Source organism: Ammospiza caudacuta, chromosome 3 (genome assembly GCF_027887145.1).
Source record: "Ammospiza caudacuta isolate bAmmCau1 chromosome 3, bAmmCau1.pri, whole genome shotgun sequence".
NCBI lineage: Eukaryota > Metazoa > Chordata > Aves > Passeriformes > Passerellidae > Ammospiza > Ammospiza caudacuta.
Window position 1 is genome coordinate 99,189,866 of NC_080595.1, and position 27,858 is coordinate 99,217,723.

Sequence of the window (27,858 nt, forward strand, 5' to 3'; positions counted from 1 at the left end):
TATTTTAAGTAAAATTTGGGCCTGCAGATAATACAAAATTCCTAGCATGCCATGTATTTTGATATAAACTGACACAGATTTGCTGAGGTAGTGCTCTGGAGCACGACAGGCAGGAGCTGGCAGGACACTGCTGGATGACCCAGGACTGGCAGAGTTGAAAGAAACGTGGCTGTCACCAGCCCTGAGCTCATGACACTGGTTAGGATTCACTGCCAGAGCAGAAGATTTTGCTCACCTCGTAATTCGGCTGAGAACTCTATGAAGTGCACGTGGGTTAAAGAGTCACCTGGGGAGCACTGCTCTGCCCAGCATGAGCCTCCTGCTCTGCAAAGCTGTGTGTCACTGCTGCCCAAAGCTGACACGACACCAGTGCCTGCTGCAATTCCCACCCCAGAGCCGGGAGCAGGGCTGAGGCACTCCAAGAACTGCATCCAGCTGCTTCAGAATGACATTTCCTCTCCAGTGACACCTGCTGACAATCTTTAATGCAGAACATTCTGACTTTCAAAGACATGACAGAGGCAAAGAATAAAGCAAAAAATCTGCAGGATTTTATATTCACGCATAGCTCTATTCCCCACCTCTGGCATAATGTCCTGTTAATTACATATCATGATCCTTGAAGTATTAAACTGGAACAGACTCACTGGAGTGCCTTTTAATAGCACACATACATTCTATCTTATATAAATATATATATTCACAAACTTGTACACCTCCCAGAAAAATCTTGTCTTAGTAATGCTATGAAACCACAGTAAAACAAAGAATGTGAAAACATTCCTTCTTATACATTACTGTATATTTTCTTTTTGCTCCTGAACCCACTTGACTGCAGCATAACCTTACCCTAAGGATACTTAGGGTAAGTAGGAAGAGAATATGCAGCTCCACCAAGATTTCTTAAGCACAAACATAGAGAGTCATGTGTAAATATGTAACTCTGAACCTCCCAAATTTTGAAAATCTGGCTTGTGATCCTCAAACAAGAGTACTTTTTCCTTGTCATGTTTTGTGTTTTTTCCCTGAGGATAGGACTCAATTCAAGAAATGAGTAACTGCTTCCATAGAGCTATTCGTGTCAGCATCATTTCCATATGCAGGATATGTTCCATACATCATTTGTAACACTAAAGCTATAGGACAATGTAAATCTGCCTATGGAAAAAAATGCACATACAGAAAAGATCTAAAAAAGGTTTTCAAATTACTGGTTCAAGCAGTGAAGTGTGCCTGTATTTCCAGATTCTCTCTCTGCTGAGAGAGAGAAACTATCTTGCACAGAGGCTGACAAAAAGAGTGAGATTTGACTGCTCCATCTGGTGGCTCATTAAGCACAATTTTAATGGTTTAAGAACATGTGGCCTTACAGTTTAAAAAGGGCCACCCCTGGAGTTTTTGTTTTCTTTGAGCAAGGGCCAAATAAATTCTTAGAACCTAATTATTTTAATAGCATGGCATAAAAATGTATAAATATTTACCTACTTTTAGATCATAATTATATAAAACTTTGATATAATTTTATTTTATATATTATTAGATTATTTCTATTTATTAGCTAAATTATGCTATTTAGTTAATAAACTTTATTAAAACCATCAACATTTCACAAATTGTTATTTTGAATTTATAGCAAGTTACATTTATATTTGAGTTTACATTTCCAGTGAAAAGGTACGTACGTTCTCATTAAAACAACAAAATTAATAACAAGCCAACCATAAAACATATACACTACTGACCTGTTACTACAAGAACACATCTTAACACAAGCTCACATCTTATTCAGCAAGTGACTTCTACTTGCAAATGACAACTTCTAAGCTGATCTAGAGCACCCACAGAATTTTAGAGGCAAAAAGAAGTCTGTGTCCTTAAGTCTACACAATAAGAATAGCTAACTAGAATTGAAGCTCGTATTGCAGAGGAAAGAATTACAAAATTGAGGACTAGGTTACAAATACTGGAACTTTAAATTCTATAAATTATTGTGTATATGTTGCTGTATGTCTGAAAGCATTTTGTCTTGAATTACACATGCCTGAGAGATAGTTAAGGAATATAAAATAGAGGGAGAGTGGCTTTTTACATAGGCAGATAATGGTAGGACAAGAAGGAATAGCTTCCAACTAGAAGAGAAGAGATGTAGATTAGATGTTAAACAGAAATTCTTTACTCAGTGGGTGGTGAGGCACTGGAGCAGGCTGCCCAGAGAAGCTGTGGATGTCCCATCCCTTGAGCTTCAAGGGCAGGTTGGTTGGGATACTGAGCAACCTGGCCTAGGGGGTGGATCCCTGCCCAGATGATCTTTAAGGTCCCTTCCAACCCAAGTCATGCTATGAATAGAACCATTTTACTTATTCCTTTACCACATATAGTTCCCCCAACTAATCTCATACATATTAAGCTAGGACTGATAAGGAATCAAAACCTCTGTGTAATGGAATTTAAATACATCCTTAAATTCTCTGCAGAACTACATTGAAAATTGCAAAATAATCTCATGCTAATTATGGTCCTAATGAACCATACAATACACATTTCTCAACCTGCTCAATGGAGCAAGTTAGACTTGGTCCAGTTTGCACATAATGTACAGCAAAGACACAGGTGACAAAGTAAAGAATGATGATATTTTCTTTTTTAAAATAGAAAATGTCATGATTACAGAGAGGAAGAAAATGTATAAAGAAATTATTCTAAATATAATGTTTTATTAGAAGTTCCCTCATGGCTTAAAAGAATGTGTAATAAAATATTTAATATTGAGGATCTAAAACAATTATGATGTGAGCATGCATTTACTGCATAGCATCACAGTATTTCCAAGACATCCACTCTGTTCCAAAAAAAAGGTTGAAGTTGCTTAGCAATTAGAAAACTCTCCATATACAATTTTAGCAGTCAGTCAGTCAAGGGTATGTGCTGAAGAACTCCTGCATAAGAGAGAGGTATTTTCAAGACATTAGACATGTACAAATGCAGAGATTTGAAGTGCTGGAATACCTAAAAAAGTAACAAATCTTAACATCTACAGCAGCTGGGTATCTACAGAAGGAGTGGTGAACTAACAGCATGTTGGACCGGCAGCATGGAGGTCCTGGCTGTCTACTGCATGCCTTAGCCAACCAATAATCATGTTTCATATTACACTTTGCACATGTTGTGCTTGCAGACTTTCTATTCTCACAGCAAACTTACTCAGTAAAGACAAAAACACATATCAAACTGAAAATTGAACTGCAAAACTCTGCTCCGTCCTTGGGTATCTTCAAGCTGAGTGGTGAAAGAACTCCCTTTGAACTAAAACCTTAGAAGAGTCTTTCTCTTTTTTTGGATCAGAAAACAAACATGATAAGTTGTCAGAATCATTATTTAAAAATCTTAAAAACTGTCGGGTGACGGTGTAGAAAATGAAAAGAGCAGAAAGGTCCAGTGCACACAAATATCACACTGTTCTATCTTTCCATCAGTAAAACAAACAAATTAACAAAGTCAAAACAAAACCCCACAACCACACTCTTAAATGGCCCACAAAACCAAAATAACCGAAAACAAACTGAAAAGACACCAACCCAAAGGATGAAAAAGGCTATATGGCATGAAAAAATGAAAGAAAGAGTTTCACAATGTTTATAAGCACGGAAATATGCATAGTATACATACATGTATACATACTTTAATACCTGACAAGAAAACCAAACAGGCAAATAAAAGGGTAATTTAGCTTATTAGTAGCAAATTAGTATGTAGTGAAAACAGGCATCTAGGCTCATGGAGGCAACCTGCAGCTATCTATGAGAGATTGCAAGCATGTCAGAGGACACTAGCAAGTAACCTGAATTCTGCTGGTTGCTGATAAATGGATCAAAAAGGTACTTAGCAATAATACGTCCTTGCACTAAATAAGCATTCTAATTTATTATCAAGGCAAGTTGGAGTCTCAGTCACGTACTGAAATCTTGTAAAATTAGTCAATGTACAACCATAAAAAGAAAACCTGGACTCCACTGAACTTACAATTTAAATGCAAGGCAATAAACCAGCAGACAATTAAATAAGGAACAAGTGACTACAACTTATACCATTGTGTTAGCCAGTGCCAAGTGGGTTGTCATTCACAGTGTGCCTTTAGAGTAATCCCTGGAACAGCTGTGCCCTGGACCAGCCAGCACTCTCTGCTTACTGCTAGGCAGGACACAGGCCAAGAACAAGCCCTAACAGGCAGCCTCCATACACTCCTCTCTTGAGGAGCTCGAGAATGCGCCACAATTCACTACTGGGCCAAAAAAGTCAAAGAATGGCCCTTTCATATGCTAGTCAGTAAATATCACCAGTGGGATGGGAATATTTGAAACCATAGCACATGTTGTGCTTGGCATCATGGGAGAAATGGAGATAAGAATCAGCTTAAGAGATTACAAAGGGTAGATTGGGAGTCCCTGATTTTGAAGCTCACATGTTGTACAGGAGAAAGAAGAAACAGAGAAATCATCAGAAGAATACAAAAAACACATGAGCAAATATGGGAAAACAGTTTTCAGAAGGATATTCAAAATGGATAGGAACAGGATGAAGCCAGGCTTATTTATTCAAAGGAAATACAGGCATCTTATAATTATTAACCTTCTTTCTGACACAATAAAGTTTCTCCTAGAGCTGTTTATCAGTATACTGATTTTAGAAAACTCATATAGACCAGTCTATCTACTCAAAGAAATGCTTAAAGAAAGAAACTGGAATGGTTCCTGTGTATTACAGTAATTGTGTTATTGTACACTAAAAACTATATGGAAAGGCATCAGAAAAATATTAGCACACAGTACTAACCAATAAAACTCAGCACCTCACTGTATAACCCTATGTTTGAATTCAATAGGATGATGAAAATGAAAACACTAAGAAAAGGACACAGAATGAACATCTTCAGAAAATAACAGAATCAGATGCTTGTTTGTTCCTAGTTAACTCTATAATTAACCAAAATTAAAACAAATAACACATTATCGGTGCACATACTATTCTAGAAGCCAGTAATTAATTTACCTTTTTCTTTCATACGCTTTCATTTTGCTCCCAAAGTGGGAGAGATTTCCCATACGAGTGGAAAAATGCAAAGGTTTGGATTTCAGTTCCAAGACCACAACTCATCCTTCAATACACGGCACAGACCATTCAGTTATGCAGCGTTACCAAATTCAGTTTGGTTGATCTTTCACATTTCATCTTTTTCTCTAAGTTCTCAAATCAAAAGAGTAACAGTAAACGCTGAGTTCACATAATTTTTATGGTATACAAAAAATATAGGCATACAAAAAATATTGAATGTCAGAAGTGTAGGAAAGAATCAACCTCTGGCTATAACAGCATGTCAAGTTACTGAGTTTTAAGTCCAGTTAACTTCATAGCAGTACTTTGAGAAGTACTGCTCAGCAGCCAAAATTAGGGCAAGCTTTTCAAAGGCTTTTTCATCTCCCTCTTTGCCCCTTAAAAAGTGCTCCATGACCCAGAGCTCATGCTCACATTCTCATGCCTGCTACCTGCAATGGCTTCTGTACGGAAAAAAACTGACTGCTGAATGTTCTTGAGAACTGATCTTTCATGGAGAAGCCCATAGAGCCCCTGGGTTTCTCTGCAAGTTCAAACACTCTCACAGCTCCTGAAAGTAAAGGTACCCTGAGTCAAACATTGAGTGATTTTGAACAAAAGACTCCAATCCAACCATGCTCCAGTATCTGCCCCCCCCGTAATGAAAATAATCATCTTACTACTGGAAAAATTCCTATCAGGACAAATTTGTAGCTTTTTCATGAATTAGATGTGCAGAAGAAAGGTAAGCAGCAACGAACAAACAACTAATAAAATCATGAACTTGTGAAAAATCAAGCAACCCAGAAGACAGGCCATATCAATGGCAATGAAACATAAGGTCTTGCCAACTGAGGTAAAAAAACCTAGACTTCATGGTTTGTGACATCATCCTGATAAGTCAAAAGGTGCATTTCTTTTCTCCTTTTCCAAAATCAGATTATTATGGATTTTTTTACTGGAAATGGCTCACAGGCTGACAAAAAAAAGAACAAGGTACAGATAGGGGTACTGTGAATTTGGCCCCAGATGTTCCCAGCTTAGCTCAGATCCTGCCACAGGAACAGCAGCAGCATTTCTAACATAGAGCAATCTCAGTGCAGGCTCTGAAGAAAACTATTTTTCTTTTCAGGAATCCTCCATTTCAACTGAGTAAGAAATGATGATTACAGTTTTTCTTAACTTTGCATATCTACCCTCAGGGTTAACATGGTTTCTGGCAGCAAGCTTCAACCTTCCTAGCAGTAACTCAGCCTTCCAGGGGAAGAGAGGAGCACTCACTCAACCTCTCTCCCTTTAGCTACTTCTTTCTGCTTTCTTTTTTCACCCCCACTTCTTTCCTAAACTTTTCAACCACAATTCATCCCACCTTTCCTGATTTATCATGTTTTATAGACCTTGGTGATACTTTGCTCTTTCCTCTGAACTTCCTCCAGCACAACCTTCTTAAGGTAAACTAGAAAAAGCTGTATTATGATTTTAGAAGAAGATTCAGCCACATATCTTCCATGACATCCTCATGTATATAGTTACATATTTACATATTCTCTGAAACGCAGGATATCTTGGAAACTATTTAACTTTTTTCCCCCACTCATGTTCAGCTCATCTCACTTGTATATGCAGGTACTTTAAATAATTTCATATACACAAAGCAGATTTTTTACTGCCTAACTCTAATTCAACAAGGACTTATTTACAGCTCCAAAAGCACTGTAAATAATTTCCACTGCTCAAAAGCACTGAATACTGATAGCATTGAATAATGTTAGCAATGAACAAAACTCTGAAACAAGAGTAATTTTAAATTATATTTCCATTAAAATCTGAATCAGATGTAGGTACAAATTACTGCACAAGGACTAGAAGATAAATTTGAACTAATGTTTAAAAATCAGCAATCGTCCTAGGAAGGACATTTTATTTTACACTAAGGTAAATCTCAGCTGCACTTTTAAACAATTTTTGCTCCAGTTTTAAAACTCCATGCCCAACTCTCCAAACAAACAGATGTTAAAACATGCTAGCAGATGTTACAGTACAATTTGACTTGCCTACACTCCAGACTGAAACTACCTCAGTCAAAAAGTATAACTATAAACATTTCAAACCAGCCTCCTCTTCTCTACAGCCCTTTCCTGATGTTTTCTTGTGGTTCCTTTACAGGCCCTACTGCACCTGTGTGGTTCCTCCTAACTCCCAAGCCACCTTCCGTGCCAACACTGCTCACAGAGCTTGCAACAAATCCTTGGGGCAACGATATAATTCATTCTCTCCTTTTCCGGGAGCACCCCCAAGCACAAGTACCCAAAGGGACCCACTAAACACCAGAAAAGGATGGAGGAAGGGGCCAGATCCTTTCTCCTGGAGCTGAGCCAGCACTGACATATTTGCCAGCAAACTACAGCATCCCTTTCTGCTCCTGACCTCCACATCTGGGAATAAACCAAGAAAACAGCAAGATCCCTGCCCATTACATTTTCTAACCAGAAATCAATGTCATTAGAATGAAATTAAATTAAATTGGGTCACCCTGTTTCTCGCAGTACTGTGAGAAAGGCATCATGAATGAAACAATCATGTCTTCTCTGAAAGAAAGCAGAAAGCCATTTCAGGAGTTTGTTTTTCAAGGAAGGCGCCAATTCTATCATGCTCTCCTCGCTCCCAAATAAATCCAGTAGCAAGTATAAAGAGTGATTTTACTTAGGTTTTCAACATTTTACTACCAATTTGTGAGTATTAGTTGTAATTTCAAGCCTAAATTGGGTGAACAAAATACACATGTAGGCAAATATGAGCAATAAGTACGCAAAATGTAAAATCATTAGTTCATTTATTAACATAAAAGTACTGGAGCCATACTTCCTCCACATTGCTCCAACTTCCAACAATATCTTATCTTCCAGTTTCAAAGGTTGCATGAAAAATTCTGAACTATCTCTTGTATCCATCAATGGATATAGTAACTTTTATGCAACTTCATCTGGACACAAATCTACTATTTTTACACAAATTCTTATTTTTCAACTTCAAAGAAAATACATTTGCTCGAACTTATGCCAAATACAATTTGCATTCTTCACTGGATGGCAGGAGGCAGAAACTGTTACTTTTAAAGTGAGGTCTGGATTTAATTTTTAATGGTCTGGTTTATGTTATTCTAGCTTGTCTTTGAAGAAGTATGAATGCAATTTATGCCTTCTACAAGGATTCCTTTCACCTTGCCAGGACTTCACTGGAAACGTAGTCCACCTGTTGTTCAACTATCAGAAATTTCAGAAAAAGGAGTTCTACAGCCTCTATTAATAATAGAATGAAAATTATTATCAGCATTCTGTAGTTTCCTGTAAAGGGTGTAGATAATTTAATAAGAATTTGAGATGACATTCATATTTTTTTTTTTTTTTGGCACTAAAAAGAGCACTTTCTCTAGATTTGCTCCAACATGGAAACAATTTGACACAAATCTTTCGATCTTCCACCAAAGAAGTAAAATCCCAGTGGATTTCAAAATACGTTTACTCTTTGGAAAGAAATCTCCTAGTGCTTGTGCATAATTTTTGAATAATTTTGAAGAAATACATATTAAATTATAAAAGTAAATAGCAAGGGATGCACTAGCTAGATTAGGCTGCTTTTCTGAAGGCTTTTTGGGCTCAGCAGATAGGGTAATGCAATACTAATCTGTTTCTAGGAAATGCAAATGTTAAAAAATAACACTTGCACAGTATCTGCTTTACATGACATTTTTGGCTATTGATTTTCAATACAGTCTTATCCATCCTACCTGTATTGTGTCTTTCTCTGGGGCATCATTTGCCTTTAAACATCCCTGTAAGCTGTTTCTCACAGAAACTTCTATTTTATTTGTTCAACATAGAACTGAAAATAGTACATCTTTATTACTTAGGGGCAGATCATTTCATATTGGCATTCACCAAATGCAAACATTACATTTAAGATCTTGGGGATTTTTTATAGGGCAATTCAAAGCTTCTAGCTTCATCTATGTTACTTTGGCACCAGGTTTCTGACTGAGCTGACATTTAGATAAGAGAGGATGGATTCCAGACCCTCCTGGGCTTATAAAGTAAAGCACTATAACTGAACCTGTGCAGTAATTCTCCCAAGTTACAAGCAAAGAACTGAAGAAATTCTGGTGAAATTTGGTTTGTAACAATGCTGTTAAATTGCAAAGAATGGGATTATGATCAGGTTTATAATAGCAGCATTTTAAAATTATTTACATATATATACATCTTTAAAACTAAATCCTTTTACTGCAGCATTTTTTTAGAGTACTGGGGAATTTCTAAAATATTTTCTTAGGTAATAAAATCTCCTGCCTTTCCGTCTATTTTTATTAAATACTCCAGAGTATTTCAAGTACTGGTGAAAAGGTAACTGTAAAAATAATTGGATACTTTACAATCAAAAAATGTTTCTGCTTTCTCATTTCTATTCATATTTCCTATTTCTTTTTTTATGGGCTATATACTCCCATCTTCAATGGCTTTCCATTTACAATCCTTGTTAAGGAAAAGTCATATAAAAATCAGGCAAAAAAAATAATGTCTAAATATCATAACTACTAAATTAATAAATATACCTCTGTAATTAATGCATTGAATACCCCTCCACACATACACACACACACACATATTTCTGTTGGCAATTAGATAAAAAGTCCCAAGGAATGCTCAACAATGTAAATCACATATGCAGAGGTCAGTGGTCAGACAGGTCTCTAACATACTCCTATCAATAACTTTTATCCAAATACACTGAGGTAGCACTCAGATGTGATACTAACCAAGGTCTCCACTCTGTAAAGGGGGACCCTGAACATGTGTCTAGGAGGTAACCAAGAGCTTGATTCAGTCACTGAGAACATAAACCTTTAGCAACATTTGAAATTCTCTGGAATTCATACCACTAAGGGAAAAAAAAATCTAAGCCTTTATGTTTTAACAGTACATGGGGAAATTGGTCAAAAGCTGAGATCAGTGTCATGAGCCTGAAAGCAGCTACTGAAAGATTTTACTTATGAAAGACTATTGTAACACCAACTATATCAATGTAATTATATCAGTACAGTAACTTTCAGCCTGGACTTCACTTACAGAACAATCTTTCAGTTTATAAGAACAACCTACACTGATTATGGGAAATTCCATCCACTTCATAAGCAACCTCAAACTGATAAACATAATGAAAGATGGAAAAGAAATGCTGTATTACTGACTTCTACTTCCAACAGATGGAGTCAGGGAAAATTACACAAATCCAAATGTCAGCTTAAAACATGGCCACAAAATAAGTGAAAGAGATGTGTTGTCTTAGAAAGACAGAATAGTTGAGACAGGAAGGGACCTCTGTGAGTCCCTAATTCAAATACCCTTGCTCAAAAGTTGTGTCAGCAGAGCAGATTACTCAGGGCCTTCTCCATTTGGGTTTTGAGCATGTCCAAGGATGGAGACTGTAAAAATCTCTGTGATACATTCCAGTATTTGACAAAATTCAGTCAAATAAGTGAGATTTTTTTTATGTTTGAGTGGAATCTGGAATAAACTTTCAGAGTATGATCACCATTCCCTCTTAAAAATGAGCAGAAAAGCAAGTTTCCATATTTTGAATGGAAAAGCTCATGCTTAGAAAGTTAAAACAAGCAGTAATCCAGATGGGATAGGAGAGAAATCTGCTATCTTTGCTATGTATTCCTTGAGCTTTTGGTGATGCTAGGAGACCACAACATCAGATAAAGACAGACAGACAGATTAGCATATATGAATCACAGACATGTCAGGAAACAGTGCCAGGAACTAAAAGGCAATGCAGAGAAGCCTTTGGAATTTTCAGTATGAATACCAGCAAGAAACTTTCAAGGTACAAACACAGATAGTTAAACTAAGGAGCTAAAAACCAAAGACACAAAAAGTTTCCAGCTCACTGTACTGTCAGCCAAAGACAAAGCAGGATTGTAACGCTGTTGCTAAATTCTGCCACAGTCTTTTCTGACAATGCTTATTTTATCTGTTCAGGATTCCTAAATTTGATTAACTTCTTCAGCCAGAAGAAAGGCTTTGTTTCAAAGGACATAGCGTACTACAAGTTATTCCTTGCTGCTGAGTGTTACCGTCAACAGATGAAGAGAAACTGAAATAACAGACTTTAAACATATTTCTTAGCTCAAGAGAAAATTCATCTAGACAACAACTTTGTCAATTCTCTTTTTTTTTCTACATAACACTACCTTTGCCCCATATCTACTTGTCCTTAGTAACAATGAACTCTGGCAGATTTTTGATATTTTATTAAATGTAGTAAAAATTTGCATATCTTATAATGGTCTCCTCTGATTGTTACAGAACTCACTTTTAATTTCAATCCATCCATTTTGTCTGTTCTACGTACAGACAAAAGAATGAAGTAATGACCAAAGGAGTACAGACATCATCAAGAGAGTAGACTAGAACCCTTGAATTCTGTCACTTCCAGGTGAAAGAGGGAAGAGAATGAAAAGGAAACTTATCAGCTGATGCTACCTGTAATCACCTCATCTAAGAATGCAAAAGGAAACATTGTAAAGCACATGTAATCAGGTATAAGACACTTCTCAGTTGGCAAAAAAACAGAAAGTCAAGGGGAAAAAGTGTATGATTAAAAAGAGGAAAAGAGAGAGAAAAATACAGATTTTTTTTTTCCCCAAATCATGGCCATGTGCATAATATACAGAAAAGTCCTTACCTTTTTCACTGACACTTTCACTTTCTATCTCCACATCTTCACAGCTAGTATATTCTGGTGTTGATGCCCCTTCTTCCTCTGAGCTACTAACTGACATCTGCCTTTTCTTTCCGCCTCTTTTTGCTCTATGAGGCTTTGGAGGGGATGGCCGCACTGATTCCGACTGGTCAGAGCTAAGGGAATCATTCCTTAGCATGGTCTCCATTTTCTCCCGCTTTGCTTTTCGCATGAGAATAGCAGAGCTAGGATCAAGGCGGCTCTGTTTTATAAAGGAATCGTGGTTCTTGTATTCTACGTGTTCTATAGGAACTGGACTATGCCTGGGAGTTGGTGGGCTATGATTAGTTAATTGTTTAGAAACAGAAATTCTTACATCACCTGTTCTGTCTATAGAGTACGACCTCTGAGTTTCCACAAGAGATTTTCTGTCCTGAGTTCCCTGTACTTGTGAGCGTTTTCCTAATTTATTCTCAGGTACCTCCGCTTCCTCCATTTCTGTGTGTGGCAAAGCTACATCACTGTGTCTTCTCTCGTGTCGTGCTTTAGAAACTTTGGCGTGCATGCGCATCTGCTGCTCCTCGGGGTGTGGTTTTACAGGGTATCTCGCCAGATTGGGGTCACTCTTGTAACGGGTATGATATTCATCGTCCTTCCTTTGTTTTTCATCGTCAGGCACTTTGCCTTCCTCAAGTTTCTCTGGCAAGTCTGGGTAATCCTGTGACTTGCCTTTCTCCAGCCTTCTACCTTCATGCCGCTCTTTACGCTCCCTGTCGTCTGTTGGTCCTTCTTTCTGAAGTGAGGATTTTGGCACACGCTTACGCTCACTCTTTACACCTTTGCCATTCTGGTCAGAAACCAATACTGCCTTCTTCCTACAATGAAAAGGAGTACAGTAATATGAAGAATTGAATGGAAAATAGAAATATTTGCATAAAGTTATGGAAAAAAATTTCAAAATCAGGATAAGCTATGGCAAAACAGAAAATATTGAATTCATTACCTTGAATTAAATCTATTAATCCTTCCATCTTAATTTTATTTTCCAATAGCAAACAACTTCCAGAGTCCACAAAAACATAAATTATGAATGGTTCAATTAATGAGTAAAATCAAAAACGAATATTAACATGGATAATTTACCCATGTAAGTAAGAAGACCCAGAGTTGTCTTTGTAGTCACTGCAACATTATTACGGAGCACTGTAGTATGTTCTCCATTTTTCTGGAAGCAGTCATGGGAGTTACAGACTAACCACACAATTCACTTCAAGTGCCCTGACAGCATAGATGTAAATACCACCAAATGGAGTATCTACCACAATAATATTACAGAAAGAAGTAATATAGTTTAAAAAATGCAAAAGATAATATATCGAGAAATAATATTTAAACTAGTTTGATTTATCTTTGAAATTCTAAAAAGAAGTGCCCGTTTCATAAGCATGTAAAGGAAAGCAGATTGATTCCTTGAGATAAATTAATGGTATTACTTTCTCCATCCAAAAAAGGATGAGAAGTTATTTCTCTATGCAGACATAAGTACAAAACAGTAAATAATGAAGTTGCATGAATTTTTTTCTCTTTCATATTCTGCAAGCCAATAAGCAAGCCAAATAATCATAAAATTCCCTTATGGAGGACATTTTTATTTCTCTCATCATTCCAACTGCCCTTTCATTCAGCAGTTCATATATGAATCCATTGATTTTGAAGAAGGAGGAACACAGCTACGCAGTGTATTTGAGAAGAGTGCACACAGGGACAAAGTCACTAGGACTTTGTTTTGCGGCACTGAATCTTCCCTTCCACAACTGACACATCTTTGGATTACATATCAAAGACCCTCACAAAGAACAAAGTTGGACATCCACATTATTCCCTTTTTTTTTTTCCCCTCACCTCCTGTTTCTCCAGAATTTTTGGAGAATTAACAGGACCGGAGCTTACTACAGATAGTCTTTAATCAGAATGCCTGGAATTCATTTGAAACTCTCAGTGACAAGTAAAGGACACTAATTCTGTATAACTGATATGAACATCTCAGTTTTGGGCAGCAAAGCAGAAATCTAAAGTGTTTTCCTGCCCTAAAAGCTACAGCTGCTCTGGGGGCCTTCCCTGGGTAGAGGGACAACAGTCAACAGAATATGGAAGGGCATCACTTATACAATGCATATATGTAACACCAACCTGAATTTGATACAGTTACACCCAGACAAATCTCACCCACACAGTAATTTACTAGCCACTGCTCATCATCCATTTTCAGCTCCAATAGCTAGGGGGAAAAAAAAATCATCAGCCATTCTGGCCAGAATCTGGAGAATCTTCTATGGCCAACTCCTGTTTTGCTGTCACAGGCTCCGTCCTCAACTGCTCTGCCATCTGCCAGGCAGCAGCCAAAGGATCAGCAACTGCTTCATTGCATTAGCCTCTCCTGAGTTGCTACTTCTCATCACCCGGAATGCAGCTCAGGAATTACCTCTTTAACTCATTTAAAATAGTTTGCTTCTGGTTGCTTTGTTCTTGCAAAAAATTTGCTCTGCGTTCAAGATGGTACTATTGCTGTTGTACATAAATGTTAACTTCACACATGTAAATGAGTGTATCTATATTATTTCTAACAATAAAATTGGAAATAATATCAATGATATCTCATATAAAACATAAGGTTATCTGAAAAAATTCCACAGGGTGTTTTCTGATTGCTTAGGTGTGGATTTTTTAGGAGAATGTTGCTTTAAAAATTCAAGCTCTTTGCTTAATAATTTTAAAATACCAGTCAAATTTAAACTTTAAAAGTAACCTACAATTCTGTATTCAAAGTATACATCAAAAGGCATTGAAGTATATGGAAATATCCATAAAATATTTTTTTCCTCATTTTATGTCCCATAGACCAAAATAGACAATGTATTTGGTAGCAACAATTTATCTTTCCCTGGTCAGTAAATCAATTTACGCTTTTTTTTTGCACAATAGTAAACATACAGAAGGCCCAACTGAACTAGCATTTAGCATTGTAGGCTCTATCTAGACAGAAAGCATTACCTCTCTTTTGGAGGTTCACTCCTAGACCTTGAAGCTTGCTTTTGGTCCGGGCCCATAGCCGGCTGCGACACTTCTGCTCCTTTCCTACGGTCAGGCTGCACACTGGAAGAGGAGATTTCCTGTGATGAGGCAGCTGCTGTGCTCAGGGGAGTCTGTGACCTCGATCGCTCCTGAAGCCTCGCTTTCTTTTCTCTCGGTGCGTCTGAGCTTGCGCCCGTGGCCGTGTCACTCAGCGTCCCGTCCTGGCTGGGCGACGGCTGCGGCCCGCTCCCAAAAAACCACGCTCCGGATTTCGTTAGGATTTCTTGTTGCTTTCGACATAAATTGCATACCCACATAACCTAGTTGAAGACAACAAAAGAGTCAGTGCAGCTGCCTCCCAGAGCCCGGAATGCATGCTCACTACCGCCGAGCAGGGCCGGCCTCTGGCTCTCTGAGCTAGGGAGGCTGGTGCTCATGACAGGACCCAGAACATGCTTCTCCACTGGCTAGAGCCAAGCATCCTACAGGCACATGCTATGCGAGCTTCTCCAAAATGTCTTGTCAATATACATCAGTCCTACCTGTGGCAATCCTCCCTCCGCCCAGCCCTAGCTCTCCTCTGGACACACACTGACCACATGAGCAGTGCTTGCTGGGGGGTTGATGCAGAAGGGAGTGGGTTGGGTTTTTTCCACTGGTGTGGATCGCTGTCAGGACAGACAAGCCCACCAGACTGCAAACAGGACTTGTACCTCAGGGGGCAGTGTCCTGCCCAGCTAACTCCCAACTTCTGTGGTCACAGAAAATTGACACGGTATTTTCTTGTGAATTAACTTTCTCACATTGAATAATTCCACATTATCCTGCAAATAAATTCATTATGTACTGTGAATGGTTTTAGCTACACCTACTGCAACTACTTAGAGGTGTAAAGTAAAACCTTAAGAAATCTACTAACAGAAAACTAAATACATCAATGAAAATAATGCAGAAGTACCATATTCTGTACTACTTGCAAACCATCATCATTATCTCTTTGAGTGATAGCTGCAAATAATAACTTAACAAACTTGTGTCCCTGTAAATCACAATTAAGTTGTGTGCCTAGACTGTGGTGCCTAGGATTTTTTTTTAAAAACTGGAGGGTTTAATTCCTTACACACAGATATACAGGAGCACACACATTAAAGCAAGACTTCATGTTTCCAGCCTGTATGCTGTAGAGACAGTCTTATGTACAGGAGCAACTCACCAGAGAAAAAGAAATGGTTAATCAAGACTAAAGTATGTGAAAATTTAAGATAAAATTTGGACAAAGAAAAAAACAGTTTTCAGATAGAAGAAAAAATAGGCAAAATATATGAAGGATATAGAAGAGAGAGATTTTTGTCAGAAATAAAAACAGAGATGAGAGGAAACAAAGCTGATTATTATTAAGGAAAATGGTAAAGAAAATATCTTAATTTAATACAGAAGGTATATAGGAATGGGTAAAATTGCAATGAGGCTAAGAAAAATGACAAAAATTGGAAGGAAAAATATGCTTGGATTATTTTGTGAAAACATAGGAATGATGCAAGAGTCACAAAATTGTACGGTGCTTAAAATAAAAAAGAAGAGGAAAAAAACACTTAATGGACAAAACTTAAACAGGACAAAGTTCTGTTACTGAGCTCTTTTACTCTCTGGCCTGTGGAGGTACTGCATGGCTTACGAGGTACGATGAAAATTTTAGGCATTTCACATATTTAAAATAATTAGCATTTATTTAGATAGACTATCTTTGTAGGTCTGAAAACTACATCAGAACTTCCAAGTGCATTCCTGCACTGTTTGACCAAACCACACAGAGAAGACATCCAACTCTTTACCCCCTGTCAGGATTGCACCTTTATCAAAAGATGACTGTTATATTTCTTCTGTTTAAGAAGGATAATAAAGTATCTATTAATCCTTTAATTAAAAAAGACCCAACCTTAATCGAAAGCTACAGTTATTGCAACAGGGGCTTAAACATATATCATGATGAAAACAAATAACACTAAGTAGGATAATAGAAACAGCAACTTTGACAAAGATAAATTCTAGACCTCAAAAAAAAACAAAAAGAATCTCGATTCCAAAATATCTCATTTATTCCATCTAGTACACCTCAAAAACCAGAAATTCAGTTTATTAGACTATGTGTTCTAAACAGAATAGACTTTTAGTCTATCAGATTATTATTATTACAGGCATTCAAAAAAAAAAAAAAACAGAAAGGCTAAAAGGAAAAAAAGCCACATTTTGAAATGCTTTTACATGATCTGCAGCAAAAGTGTGCATACAAATGTGTCTGTGTACAAAATCCATGTCAATGCTATAAATGAAAATCAGTAACAAAAAATGTCGTTACTTGCATTTTATCAGTTTCCAAGAAAGGTTGATAAAAGTGGTAATAAAAAAATTAATCAACTAGAGTTTGTTTAAAGGATAAGGAATACTTAAGTGAATTATCCTAATTAAATTTCATATGTGGGTATATATACAAGCCCACTAACATACTTCCTTTACAACTTAATGTATTAAATAATTTTAAATATTTATAAATTATGTAATAAAATTCAAGAAAATACTGTCAATTTGCATAATCACCCTTGATACTGTAATTCATTTTATGCAAAAAATATTATGAGATACAATCAAATAAGAATTGCTAATTCACAAAGAGACTCAGAAAAGTACAGAATACTGAAAGAAGAAATAGTAGACAAGTAAATACAAACCCATTTTCTTACAGCTATTTTTAAACTCTGCCTCTTGGACACAATACATACCAATCAACACAGATTACACACATAGGAAATCTGTATTATACTCACATAGAGGCTATACTACCACCCCTTTTTAGGAATCTCTTCAGGAATAAAAAAATGCTACAGTTGCCTTGAGATCTATTCGGTCCAAAAGGAAAAATAATAAAAAATAATAAAAGCTCTTCTTGAAGAGGAGAAAAAAAAATCAAAAATTGAGGTGACAGAGGAGTTTCAGTGACAAAACTGTATATTGAAAAACATTTTTAGAGAAGTATGTGGAGCAAGCAATTCAGCAGCATGCAGGAATTATATCCTGATTGAATATACTGGGATGTGGTCCAAACTAATCTAAACTAAAGCAGGTCTGTGTAATAACTTATCTTAACAATCCGCAGATGTTAGGCAACCAAACAAATGCTCTGATGAAGGATTACAGTTCTCTAATGTGGCTTCTGGACCTCCACGCGATGCATCAGTAAAATGAAGAGCGTAAGACAATTTTACTCTGGCCTGTCACTTCAAAAATAGTTTCTGTTTACTCTCCTCTGGACAGTGAGCTCTGATGAAGTGCTACAGTGAGCCATTCGAGACATCCAGAGTCTGGTTTTTGTTTCTGGGTTTGTTTCTGGTTTATTGCATCCTTGCACATGTCAATGCAATTTCACACGTGAAGCTATTAAAGAGAACCAGTAAAAGGGGGCTCTTCATTCACAGGGTTCATATGCATGGCTCTGGAAAAAGGTGCATTTTCACAGCATAGCAAAGGGTTCTGGGCTTTACTGCTACATAACAAAAAAGACCAGTGGCACACACAGGACTCAGCACATGTGGGTCAGCAGTTCCCACACAGATTCATGTGGCAACTTGACAGGCTGCGTGAAAACATGCTAGAAGGATCCCATGCTTGCCTTCATGTGGAATACAGAGTATTTCATTCACAGAAAAAATATTCCTCAAACTTACTCTTACAGGTACTGCTGAATGTGATCCACAATGAGGAGGAACAGAATTCCTGTACTAACACAACATGAAATTCCAACTTGAAAGAGCCCATAGTAAGTAATATATATATATATATATCACTATACGTACAGAAAAAGTGTTTTAAGTTACAAAAATAAGAACAATTCTACATTATTAAATATTTCAAGCCTGCATTTTAGAATGCAGAAAAAAGGCTTTTTTTCAAAGTCAAATTTGGAAACTTCCAAACATGCACTGGGAGGCTAAAGTCACATTGTGGGGGGCACAGAAGTTATACTGAATTTATGTGACACATGCCAGGCAAAACTCAGACTGAGGTCAGAGCAAGTTCCCCAAATCCTTCGCCCAAGCCCAGATTCTGAGGACGCTACATAAGGAGACACTCCTTTTTTGCTTCCTGAGTTTAGAAATTGAAATCCCACAGTTAGGATGACTCCCATGCATCCTGCTTCATCCCTATGCAGCAAATTAGGTAGCAAGTGTGCTAACAGAGCAGGCCACAAGCTACTCCTTACTGAACCTCCACACTACCTTAATTATTTCCCTTCTGAAGGGTGTACACAACATTTTTTCAGGTTGTTGATTTAATGTACATTCCTCCTACGCACTTTTGGAAGACACTGGTTATTTCAGACAGATTTAATTAGGCAGATCCTCTTCACTGCCTGAGGCACCATTAACCTCAGCAGAGCTCTGCCACCACCCTACAAGTCATCTCTTGAAAGCCAAAGAAAAGGAACGATAATAGTTACCTCCTACAAAATTTTCATTCACAAAATTAAGTTAGAGTATGCATCACTTAATGTTTCTGAGAGAACATAAAAACATGCAGCAAACCATGAAATTATTATACAGAATTGCATTTATCTCTTCTGCAATATCAAAATGATTTCTGTAATAAAATCCTAGCTAAAATGTTGTGACCACTTCACTCCATTAAAATATAAATAAATAAAGTTGAAAATCTGCCTGAATACTTACATTAGTCAAAAATCTTAATAAATAAACAACTCTGCCCTGCCTTTGTAAAGAATGTGCGCTCATGAGTCCAAGTTTACATTAAATATATTTTTCAAAATGTATAGACAGCTGGGGGCATCCAATAGCTTCTGCCCAGCAAAAGGGAAGGTCTTCTCCCCAGCTCTCTCCTCTCTCCCTATCTGCGTTTGTTCTCTTCCTTTCTTTCTCACAGGAAGGTTCCCTGTGCCACATACCCACTTGTATACTGTTCCTTGACAGTCAGGTTCTCCCAGGAGCCCCTTGTATTTAAAAACATTGCAGAAACTTATCTGTATTTTCTTAAACTGGTTTCATGCTCTGTCACATCTAGTTTTTTTCATAGAGGGAATGATGAGTAGTAAAATCATGTGACCAGAAACAGAAGCAAATGGGGATAAGGGTATGTTTTGCCTACAGCACTGTCTCAGCATTTTCCATCAAATTGCATCTTGAAATTACACCAATACTGGCACACTAGACTTGTACAGAAACATTTTGAGCACTGAAGCAAATGACACAAAATAATCAGTATCTGTGCTAGGATCTCTGCTCTACTTCAAAGCAAGGTGACTCCAAACAAGGTGCTACCTGGAGGTACCACAGAACACTCCAACTCCTCACCTCGCAGGAAAAGTTGATAAGAAAATGCCAAAGGCAGAAGATCAAGAGGGTGCCAACAGCCTTGTGTCAGTTTACTCACACTGACACTCTAAAACTTAGGAACAGTCCCAGATTATGTTTAAGGTATTAGTAAAGAAGCAACTGAGGAGTCTAGGTTCTGATTTTCCTAAAGCCTCTCCTCTGGACTGAAGGGTTTGACAGGACTATGCAATTCTCTGCTGCCCACCTCTCCAATCAGGGAGAGGATCACTTTGCCCATGCTGATGGTCACCAGACAGAGCTCAGCCATTTCAGGACAATGACAATAAGCCATTTTAATTTAGTATTCTGTTCTTCTATTCCTATGGAAGCAGATTTTCTTCAGAACTTAGGTTTTCAGCTAGATATTTGTATTCCAGTTTGGCAAGAAAAGGAAGATTTTGCAGACAGCTGATTTGGCTTCTTCCTATTTTCTGCCTGCATCCTACAATAATGAGCTACCCCACTGGACAAATGCAATAAAAAATTGCACAGGCATGGAAGTTTTCAGGTCATTATATTCTTAAAAGTTACACAAAATGTACAGCTCTATAAAATTCCTATAAATATTTCAATCTCTTTTGGCGTCACAGAACCGACATGGCAATTCAAGCACAAGACATTAATAGGAAATGAGGCTGCTCACAGAACTACCTGTTGCCTTAAAGCCTATGGTGCCATTCACAAGCTTGACTGAGAACTTCCAGGAGAGATGTTTAGAAGTCTGCCTTACCAGAATTTTCCACTTGCACAAGAGACTGCACCTCCTACTCTTTTCTGCTTGCCTTTCTGTTAATTTAGATGTTACATTTTCAAATTACATTCTATCTGTACAAATAAGGATTTGAGTAAGACGCCTAAATTGTTTCTGTCTACACTGAGATTGCTGTAGGCATTTCAGGTATTTAGGTCTCCAGCCAAAGAGAGTCCACTCACTTTCATGTAGAAACAGTGAAATAAAATACAATCCAGTGTCTAACGAGAGCCTAGTGCCTGTAGCAGTAAGTCAGCATATCCCAGGTTGCTGCCACAGGACTTAGGTCCCATGTGCCAGACACATCTATGTACCTAGGGCAAAAGAAATGGCATCAGATGCCTACTTTTAGGCAACTGAGCACACAGTTCATGTACTGCTCCTAATCATGTTCCTGGCCTCAGTTCCTAAATCCACAGCTAAAAACTGCCTATAGGAGGGGGAAAAGATGCAGCGGAGCAGTGATTCAAGTAGCTAACACCAAAAGGGCACTTCATGCTAGTTTTGTTGTGACTGCTGTTAGCAACAATGTTACTAGTCATTTTAATTTTAAGATTTAAAAACAAAAAGGAAAAACACCTTTCTTCATATGCCCTTCTGCCAAAAGCTCTAAGCTACTGCTGCCAATCTTTCAGAAAGCTGCCAACAATTTTCCCAAAAATGAAGCATTATCTAGAATAATCCTGCAGCAAACTGAGTGTTGGAACTCAGACACTTAGGCAACTATAAAGTAACAACATGAAATATCATTCTAAAACAGCACACTGCCATGTTCCAGACACTATCCAGAAGTACAATAATGTAATTCTTTGAGAACCTCTTTGGAGCTCAAGGAAGAAAGCAAAATCACTAGTGGTGAAGGCGGTAGTTGTGTCTAAAAATTCACACCAGCACATTTACATACAGTAATTTAAATATTCTTCCCCTGCAAATTCTTTTCTAAATCTGCTACACAAAGAAGTTAGTACTAAAAAAATACCCCAAAAACTGCATTGTCATAGTTACTAGCTGTGATCTTCTAAATCTAGGTCTCCTTCCTCATAGCTTGGATTCTTTTTCAACTTTATTTCTCTTGCCTGAATTTCCTTCGGTTTCTTCTGACAACACAGTAGCCATGAATTGCTAGTCACATTGTCTGTAACATCAATCTCCATTTTTCACAGACCATGAAGCTACCCTAGAAACTATTATCACAAAGACATTTTTTGTGTATTCTTCTAACCTTCTTCAAAAAAACCCTAAAAAGTTTTGTATATCTATTTGGACATTTGGCTGCCTTGATGAGCCACAGAAGCTGTACTCCTCTTAATCACTTCATGGTTCCCATAGTTACAGATACACATAGAACACAAATATTTTTTTTTTTTACATTACAGAAATCTGAAAAAATAAGGTAAATGGCATGAAACAGCTTTAAAGTCAGGACTCGCATGAAGTTTTAGTTCCTATTCATAAAACAGAGACAACTCTGTTTATCCACTTCTACAATTACAAACCGGAGTAAAAATACAGAAATGCTCAGAACCAGACTGTCTTTAACCTTGGATGGGTATGTTCATAATTTCTGTGGGAGCTTTCATTACAGCACCATTACTTATCTTTTTATACTCTTCTTTTATATAATACATCTTTTATATATATATATATATACATATAATTATTTATAAAAAGCTCATGGAAAGGAAAGTAAGTGGGTCAACTGGTGCAGGTCATAGGGGAATTGATACGCATGAAATAAATTTTGATTTTTTATTCCTAGACATACACCAAAAAATATTAAAAATAGCATTCTGGGTTCTACATCTTTGGAAATATTCAAACCCAGAAGAACACAGTCCTGGTAACCTGATCTACTTGCACCTGCTCTAGGCAAGTATTTGGACTTGACGATCTCCAGAGGCACCTTCAAACACCAAAAACTCTGTGAAACTCTAAAGAATAAAGCACTGATGACAGCCTTACTGTTCTCCATCTAGCTATGTTACATACATTACTGCTAGAAGGCTTGCCTCTCTCTTGTCTCAGTGTCTTACACAGGTTTCTGCCCTAAAGCAAACCATACATATAACCTGAAGATCTGAGTGCAGAGGCTCTGAGCTTACATGAGGGACTTTGGAAAGCCCACAGCATGTTGACCCATTTTCTCCACAGCGTATACACCTTGATGTATGAACACAGTATGAACACAGCTACTTCCTCAGCTATCCAAGAGCTTAAGGTTACTTCTACCAAAAGCTGGTGGAGTGACTGAGTGTGGAAAGCTTCCAATATGATATAGTGAGAATAAAGTTGCCTTATATTTATAGCATATATGTGTCTGTCTGTATATGTATACATATATACACACATCTCCAGAGATTTCAGAGATTAGGTCACTCTATCCTGTGTTGAAGAACTGTGTGAACAGCTGATAGCATCCCCCCTAGGTTTGAGAGGTCATCTACCTAAAACATGTATTTGAGGTTCCCAACCTGTGCAATGCCTGTCATTGTTGAGTTAATGAGCAGAACATAGTGGCCTTGACTGCCACCAGGAGCATGGGGTCACCAGGAGATCTGTTCTGGGCACCTCTGTCTGCAGAGGCAATTCAGGGGAAAGAAAAATGAACACAGGGAACGAGCAGTGCTTACAGACACTGCTTGGATCCACAGGAAGAGACAGTGGAGCTGAGACTAACAGAGCACTAGGAAGACATGATGGAAAAACTCAGGGGCTGTGAGGAAGAGGAGGATTATTGCTGGCTGTAAATAGGGATAGAAGGCAACAGAGGACGGCTGACAGTTAAGGAATACTCCTCATGGGAATGAGCTGAAAATACAGCAGGGACAATCATGTCCAGACAAAGATTTTTATGGATGATGTAGCAAGCTGCCAAAGGAACATAAGGGAGCAAGTGCAAGCACATGTGGATCTGTCAGTTATAACAAATGCCCAAAATCCTCTTTGGAAGAACAAAATGTTTGGGAGAAGAAAAAAGCATGCTTTTGACATATTGCAGGATCATCTCATTGCAGATCTCTGCCATGCAGCTTGACAGAAATATTCTCTGACCACTTGGATTGATCATCTTTCCACTCACACAGAATCACGATTTATGAACGTGAACTCTGCTTAGGCAGAATTTTCCTCTGTGCCCCACCAACTCCTAGGCTGAGAAGTTCTGGCTGCTGAGTTTTCTTAGAGCTTCCACACTCCCAAGTCCACACAAAGCCAAGAATAAGTCTGTCAGAGCCTTGCAACCAGATTGTGAAATTAGGCATCTAATTTGTGAGTGGTACAGTGGGAGGAGAGTGGCACCAAGCATATGGCTCCTCCTGTGCCTGGGCAGCTCCACACACAGCCCTGGCTCACCACCACTGCCTGCCTGGGACAGTCCTCCTGAGCCTGGGCACAAAGATGTGATTGGTTTCTGATCTGTTACAAATACTTTTTTTACATCACATACAGGTAATAGTACTAAACAGAATCCAGATAAACCTGGAAATGTAAGCTGAAACAAAATCATTATAAACCTCCACCAGATTGATCCTGCATGTTTTAACTTTTCTTAAGAAAACAAAAGAAAGCTCTCAGTGAAAGAAAATAAATTCTCAGTGAAAGAGCAGAACTCACAAATCAATATTTGTGAAATATTTAGTTTCAGGGGGAAAAAAAGGCACCATGGTGTAAATTAATTTAGCTGGACAGAACTTTTTCTACCAGGGGAATGTTGAGCATTGTATGGTACTTTTAGTATTTGGCACAATTACTACTATCCAGCAGGGTTTTGACAAAGCACCAAATAGGATTATGCCGTATACATGTTATAGCTATTCAGGTTTCATCATCTATCCTAAGTTTATAGTTTTTTTCACATAATTAGAAATACTTAAGCCTTTTTGTTATGAATGTAAATGCTTATATCCTTATAATTATGAAAAGCCTAATTATATGCTTATAATCCTTATAATTACAGAAAGCAGATTCTTTCCATCACAGCAACTTCTTATATGTTTAAAACTAACACACACTTTATTTGTTCAATATTCTACCTTACATGGACCAGCAACCTGATCTCCTCAGACAAAAAAGCTACCAGAGTATCCTGAGGAAACACAACATATTGTGAGTTTGCTCAACATCTGATTTGCAGTTACTCCCTTACCAAAAGGATGACACGGGTGGTTTTGGCTTTTTGTTGTTTTGGTTTTTTACAATTCCATCTTTGTTGATCCTACCTTCTGAGATGTCCATGGTCCTTTCTTTTAATTCTCCCACCTCTCGCTCCAGGTGCAGAGTCTGAGGCTAAGTTGATTAAGTCTGTGCTATCTGTGCTACCAAGCTCGAGCACAAAGGAACCTCAGTAAATCTGGGATGGAAGATTTGAGGAAGGGGAAGAGAGAATGTCAGTGTTCTACAACAAATTTGAGTGGATATTTCAGATTTATTAAAAAAAAAAAAAAAAAACCAGGGAAAACAATGTTTTTGGTAAGGAAAAGTGTAGATTTTTAGGAAAGCAAAGACCTTGGGAGACTGAGAAAGGGTTAAACAATTGTGGGTCTGAATATGGAAGATTCAAAAGACAGGGAAAAGGAAAATGGGGCAGGAAAATGCACCAGGAATTTTGTGCCAGTGTAAGAATATTGCAATTTTTTAACTGATCTAAACAGCACACTGTTGACAGCAAATTTACAGACTATACCCAGTATTAATATCAGAGGTTTACTGCTTTGGATTTGCAATACTACTGGCAGGCCACACAGGGAAAGAGGGAAGTTTCAATAGGGTAAGATGATGTAAAGCAGTGCAGAACAATACACTTAGAAAAATCAAACAGTAATGACATTTCATTATCTGATGAAGCTACTGTTACAAAAACAGGTTGAAATTTGAGATCAGAACTTTGCTAGATGAGGAGAACCATTCTGATCTTCTGCACTTACCTGCATATTCTCAGATATCTAATCAGGCTTTGTAATTCCTAAACAAATAAAAGGCATATAGTGCAGTGACAACTTAAGGCTATTTGGGGAAGAGGCAACAGTCAAGGATATTTTGCCTCTTTATTATCTGAAATAGAGGGATGCCTACTCCATGGTGGTACAGATACAGGGACCATGAACTGGACTTGTGCTCACATGCCTGTTCAACAGAAGCAAGCAATCTTTTTCATCAGGTAAGGGGTTTGTGTGTTGCAGGTTTCTGTGTGTGTCAGGAGTTCAATTTAATGGCCAGTTAGATCCCTTATACAAAAGGAAGAGAATCATGTCAGCAACTAAAAGAACTTTCTTATTCCCTGCTTGGTAGAAGGTAGCTTTGCCAGAGAAACAGCTTCCAGAGCTGGTGAGGTCCATCTACTGTTGCCAGGACTTGGATCACCTCTCCAGCATACTGATATTTGCTCAATATACAGTCCTATTTGATGTAGCTGAACACTAAACACAAACATAGAGTTTGCAGGAAGCAGGAGTACCTCTGATCACATTGCATACCAAAAAATAACTTTCAGTTACATCAGCCTTCTGCTGGGTTCAAAGAGTCTGCCAATTTTGTGAACTGCAAAGATCATTTTCACCAAGATGTGTGATAAACATTCTATGCTCAGTTACTGTTCCTCTCAGTCTTGATTTGATCCTTGCATGTTCTTGTGACTCCATCTTTGAGCTTTTTTAATTCAGATTATGTAACACTGCCAGCAGAATGATCTCAGCCAAACAAATCAACTTTAGTTATTTAAATCCAAAACAGACATAATAGAAAAAATCAGCCAATTCCACCCTCATCCGCAGTCACAGGGAGAGGTTTTCAAGAATATATTATTTCAGTAGAATCTATTCTTTCTACAATCTGAGTTTAATGATTCCTCTGTATTTCTCTCTAGTTTATAATTAATTTTAACTTTACACTGGAATCAGGTCAGTAGACTACATATTTATAAGGTTAGTTTTATTCTGGTTGTCTCTGTAAGTTTTAGGTGATTATACTAAAACCAGCAGTTTATCCCAGCTTAAATACAACTGCTTTACTGGGGGTCAGGCTCTTCTGGCCCTGTGTCTTTAATAACTTTCCCTTAACCACTTCAGTTCTTTAGACAAAAGAATACAGGGAAGAAGGGAAGACTTGTGAGATGAGGTGGCCAAGAAGAACAAATGTCCAAGGGACATGGATGAAGAGATAAAGAGGTTCAAAGTAGGGTGACGAGAAAAGAGAGAGAGGCAACAAGTTGGGAAACAAATTTGAGAGATGGACATTAGGGAGAAAGTAGGACAAATATCAGAGATTATGAGGAAACTAGCGGGCTGGAAAAGCAACAAAATTGGATTGTTTTGTTGTCACAGTGCAAAAGTGCATTTGGAACAGAGATGTCACATGGACAAATAAAACTTACTTCAGAGGAAACTCTACTTCCTTTTCTTGGTTTAAGGTTTTTTCCTTTGGGTTTAGTTTTTTTTCTTCAGAAAAGAAGGAAGGCATTTGGGGATTCAGGGTTGTCGTTCTTTTAAGAGAAATGCTTTTAGGTGAGCTTTACATCTCTTCAGGCATAACTAGCATAAGGCATTGCCAAGCCCACACACACATGCACTATGACAAACACCTTACAAAAGAGCTGACCAGGGCTCAGTGCACTGCAGAAAACAGCTCCAGATTGGTTGTGAAACACTAAAGCTCTAAATGCAAACAAAGCACATCCAGCAGCTTTTGTAAAAATCATGTGGTACTGCAGTCTTTTATTTGCAAATCCTTCACTTTTTCCTCCCTGCTTATTTTAAAGAAAGAACCTATTCTGAAGTTTAACATTCTACCACTAGAAGAGGCCTCTATTTTTCTATGCTGAGCACAAGT

The 27,858-nt window shown here is 37.8% G+C and overlaps 1 protein-coding gene across 18 annotated transcripts in view; it reads right to left on the bottom strand.

Annotated features, from left to right (window-relative positions):
* The window catches only part of RIMS1 (regulating synaptic membrane exocytosis 1), a 306,518-nt gene that overhangs the window by 145,327 nt on the left and 133,333 nt on the right, over nt 1-27,858 (bottom strand). For 16 of the 18 annotated variants that reach the window (XM_058801443.1, XM_058801433.1, XM_058801441.1 and 13 more), the window contains exons 1-3: nt 18,630-18,672; nt 14,884-15,224; nt 11,836-12,707 (exon numbers count right to left, since the gene is read on the bottom strand). In XM_058801443.1, coding sequence (XP_058657426.1) covers nt 11,836-12,707; nt 14,884-15,221 — 1,210 coding nt within the window. In that variant the 5' untranslated portion in view covers nt 15,222-15,224; nt 18,630-18,672. Of the gene's footprint in view, nt 1-11,835; nt 12,708-14,883; nt 15,225-18,623; nt 18,678-27,858 lie in introns of those variants that run through there. The other 2 variants (XM_058801444.1, XM_058801434.1) reach the window with 2 other exon arrangements.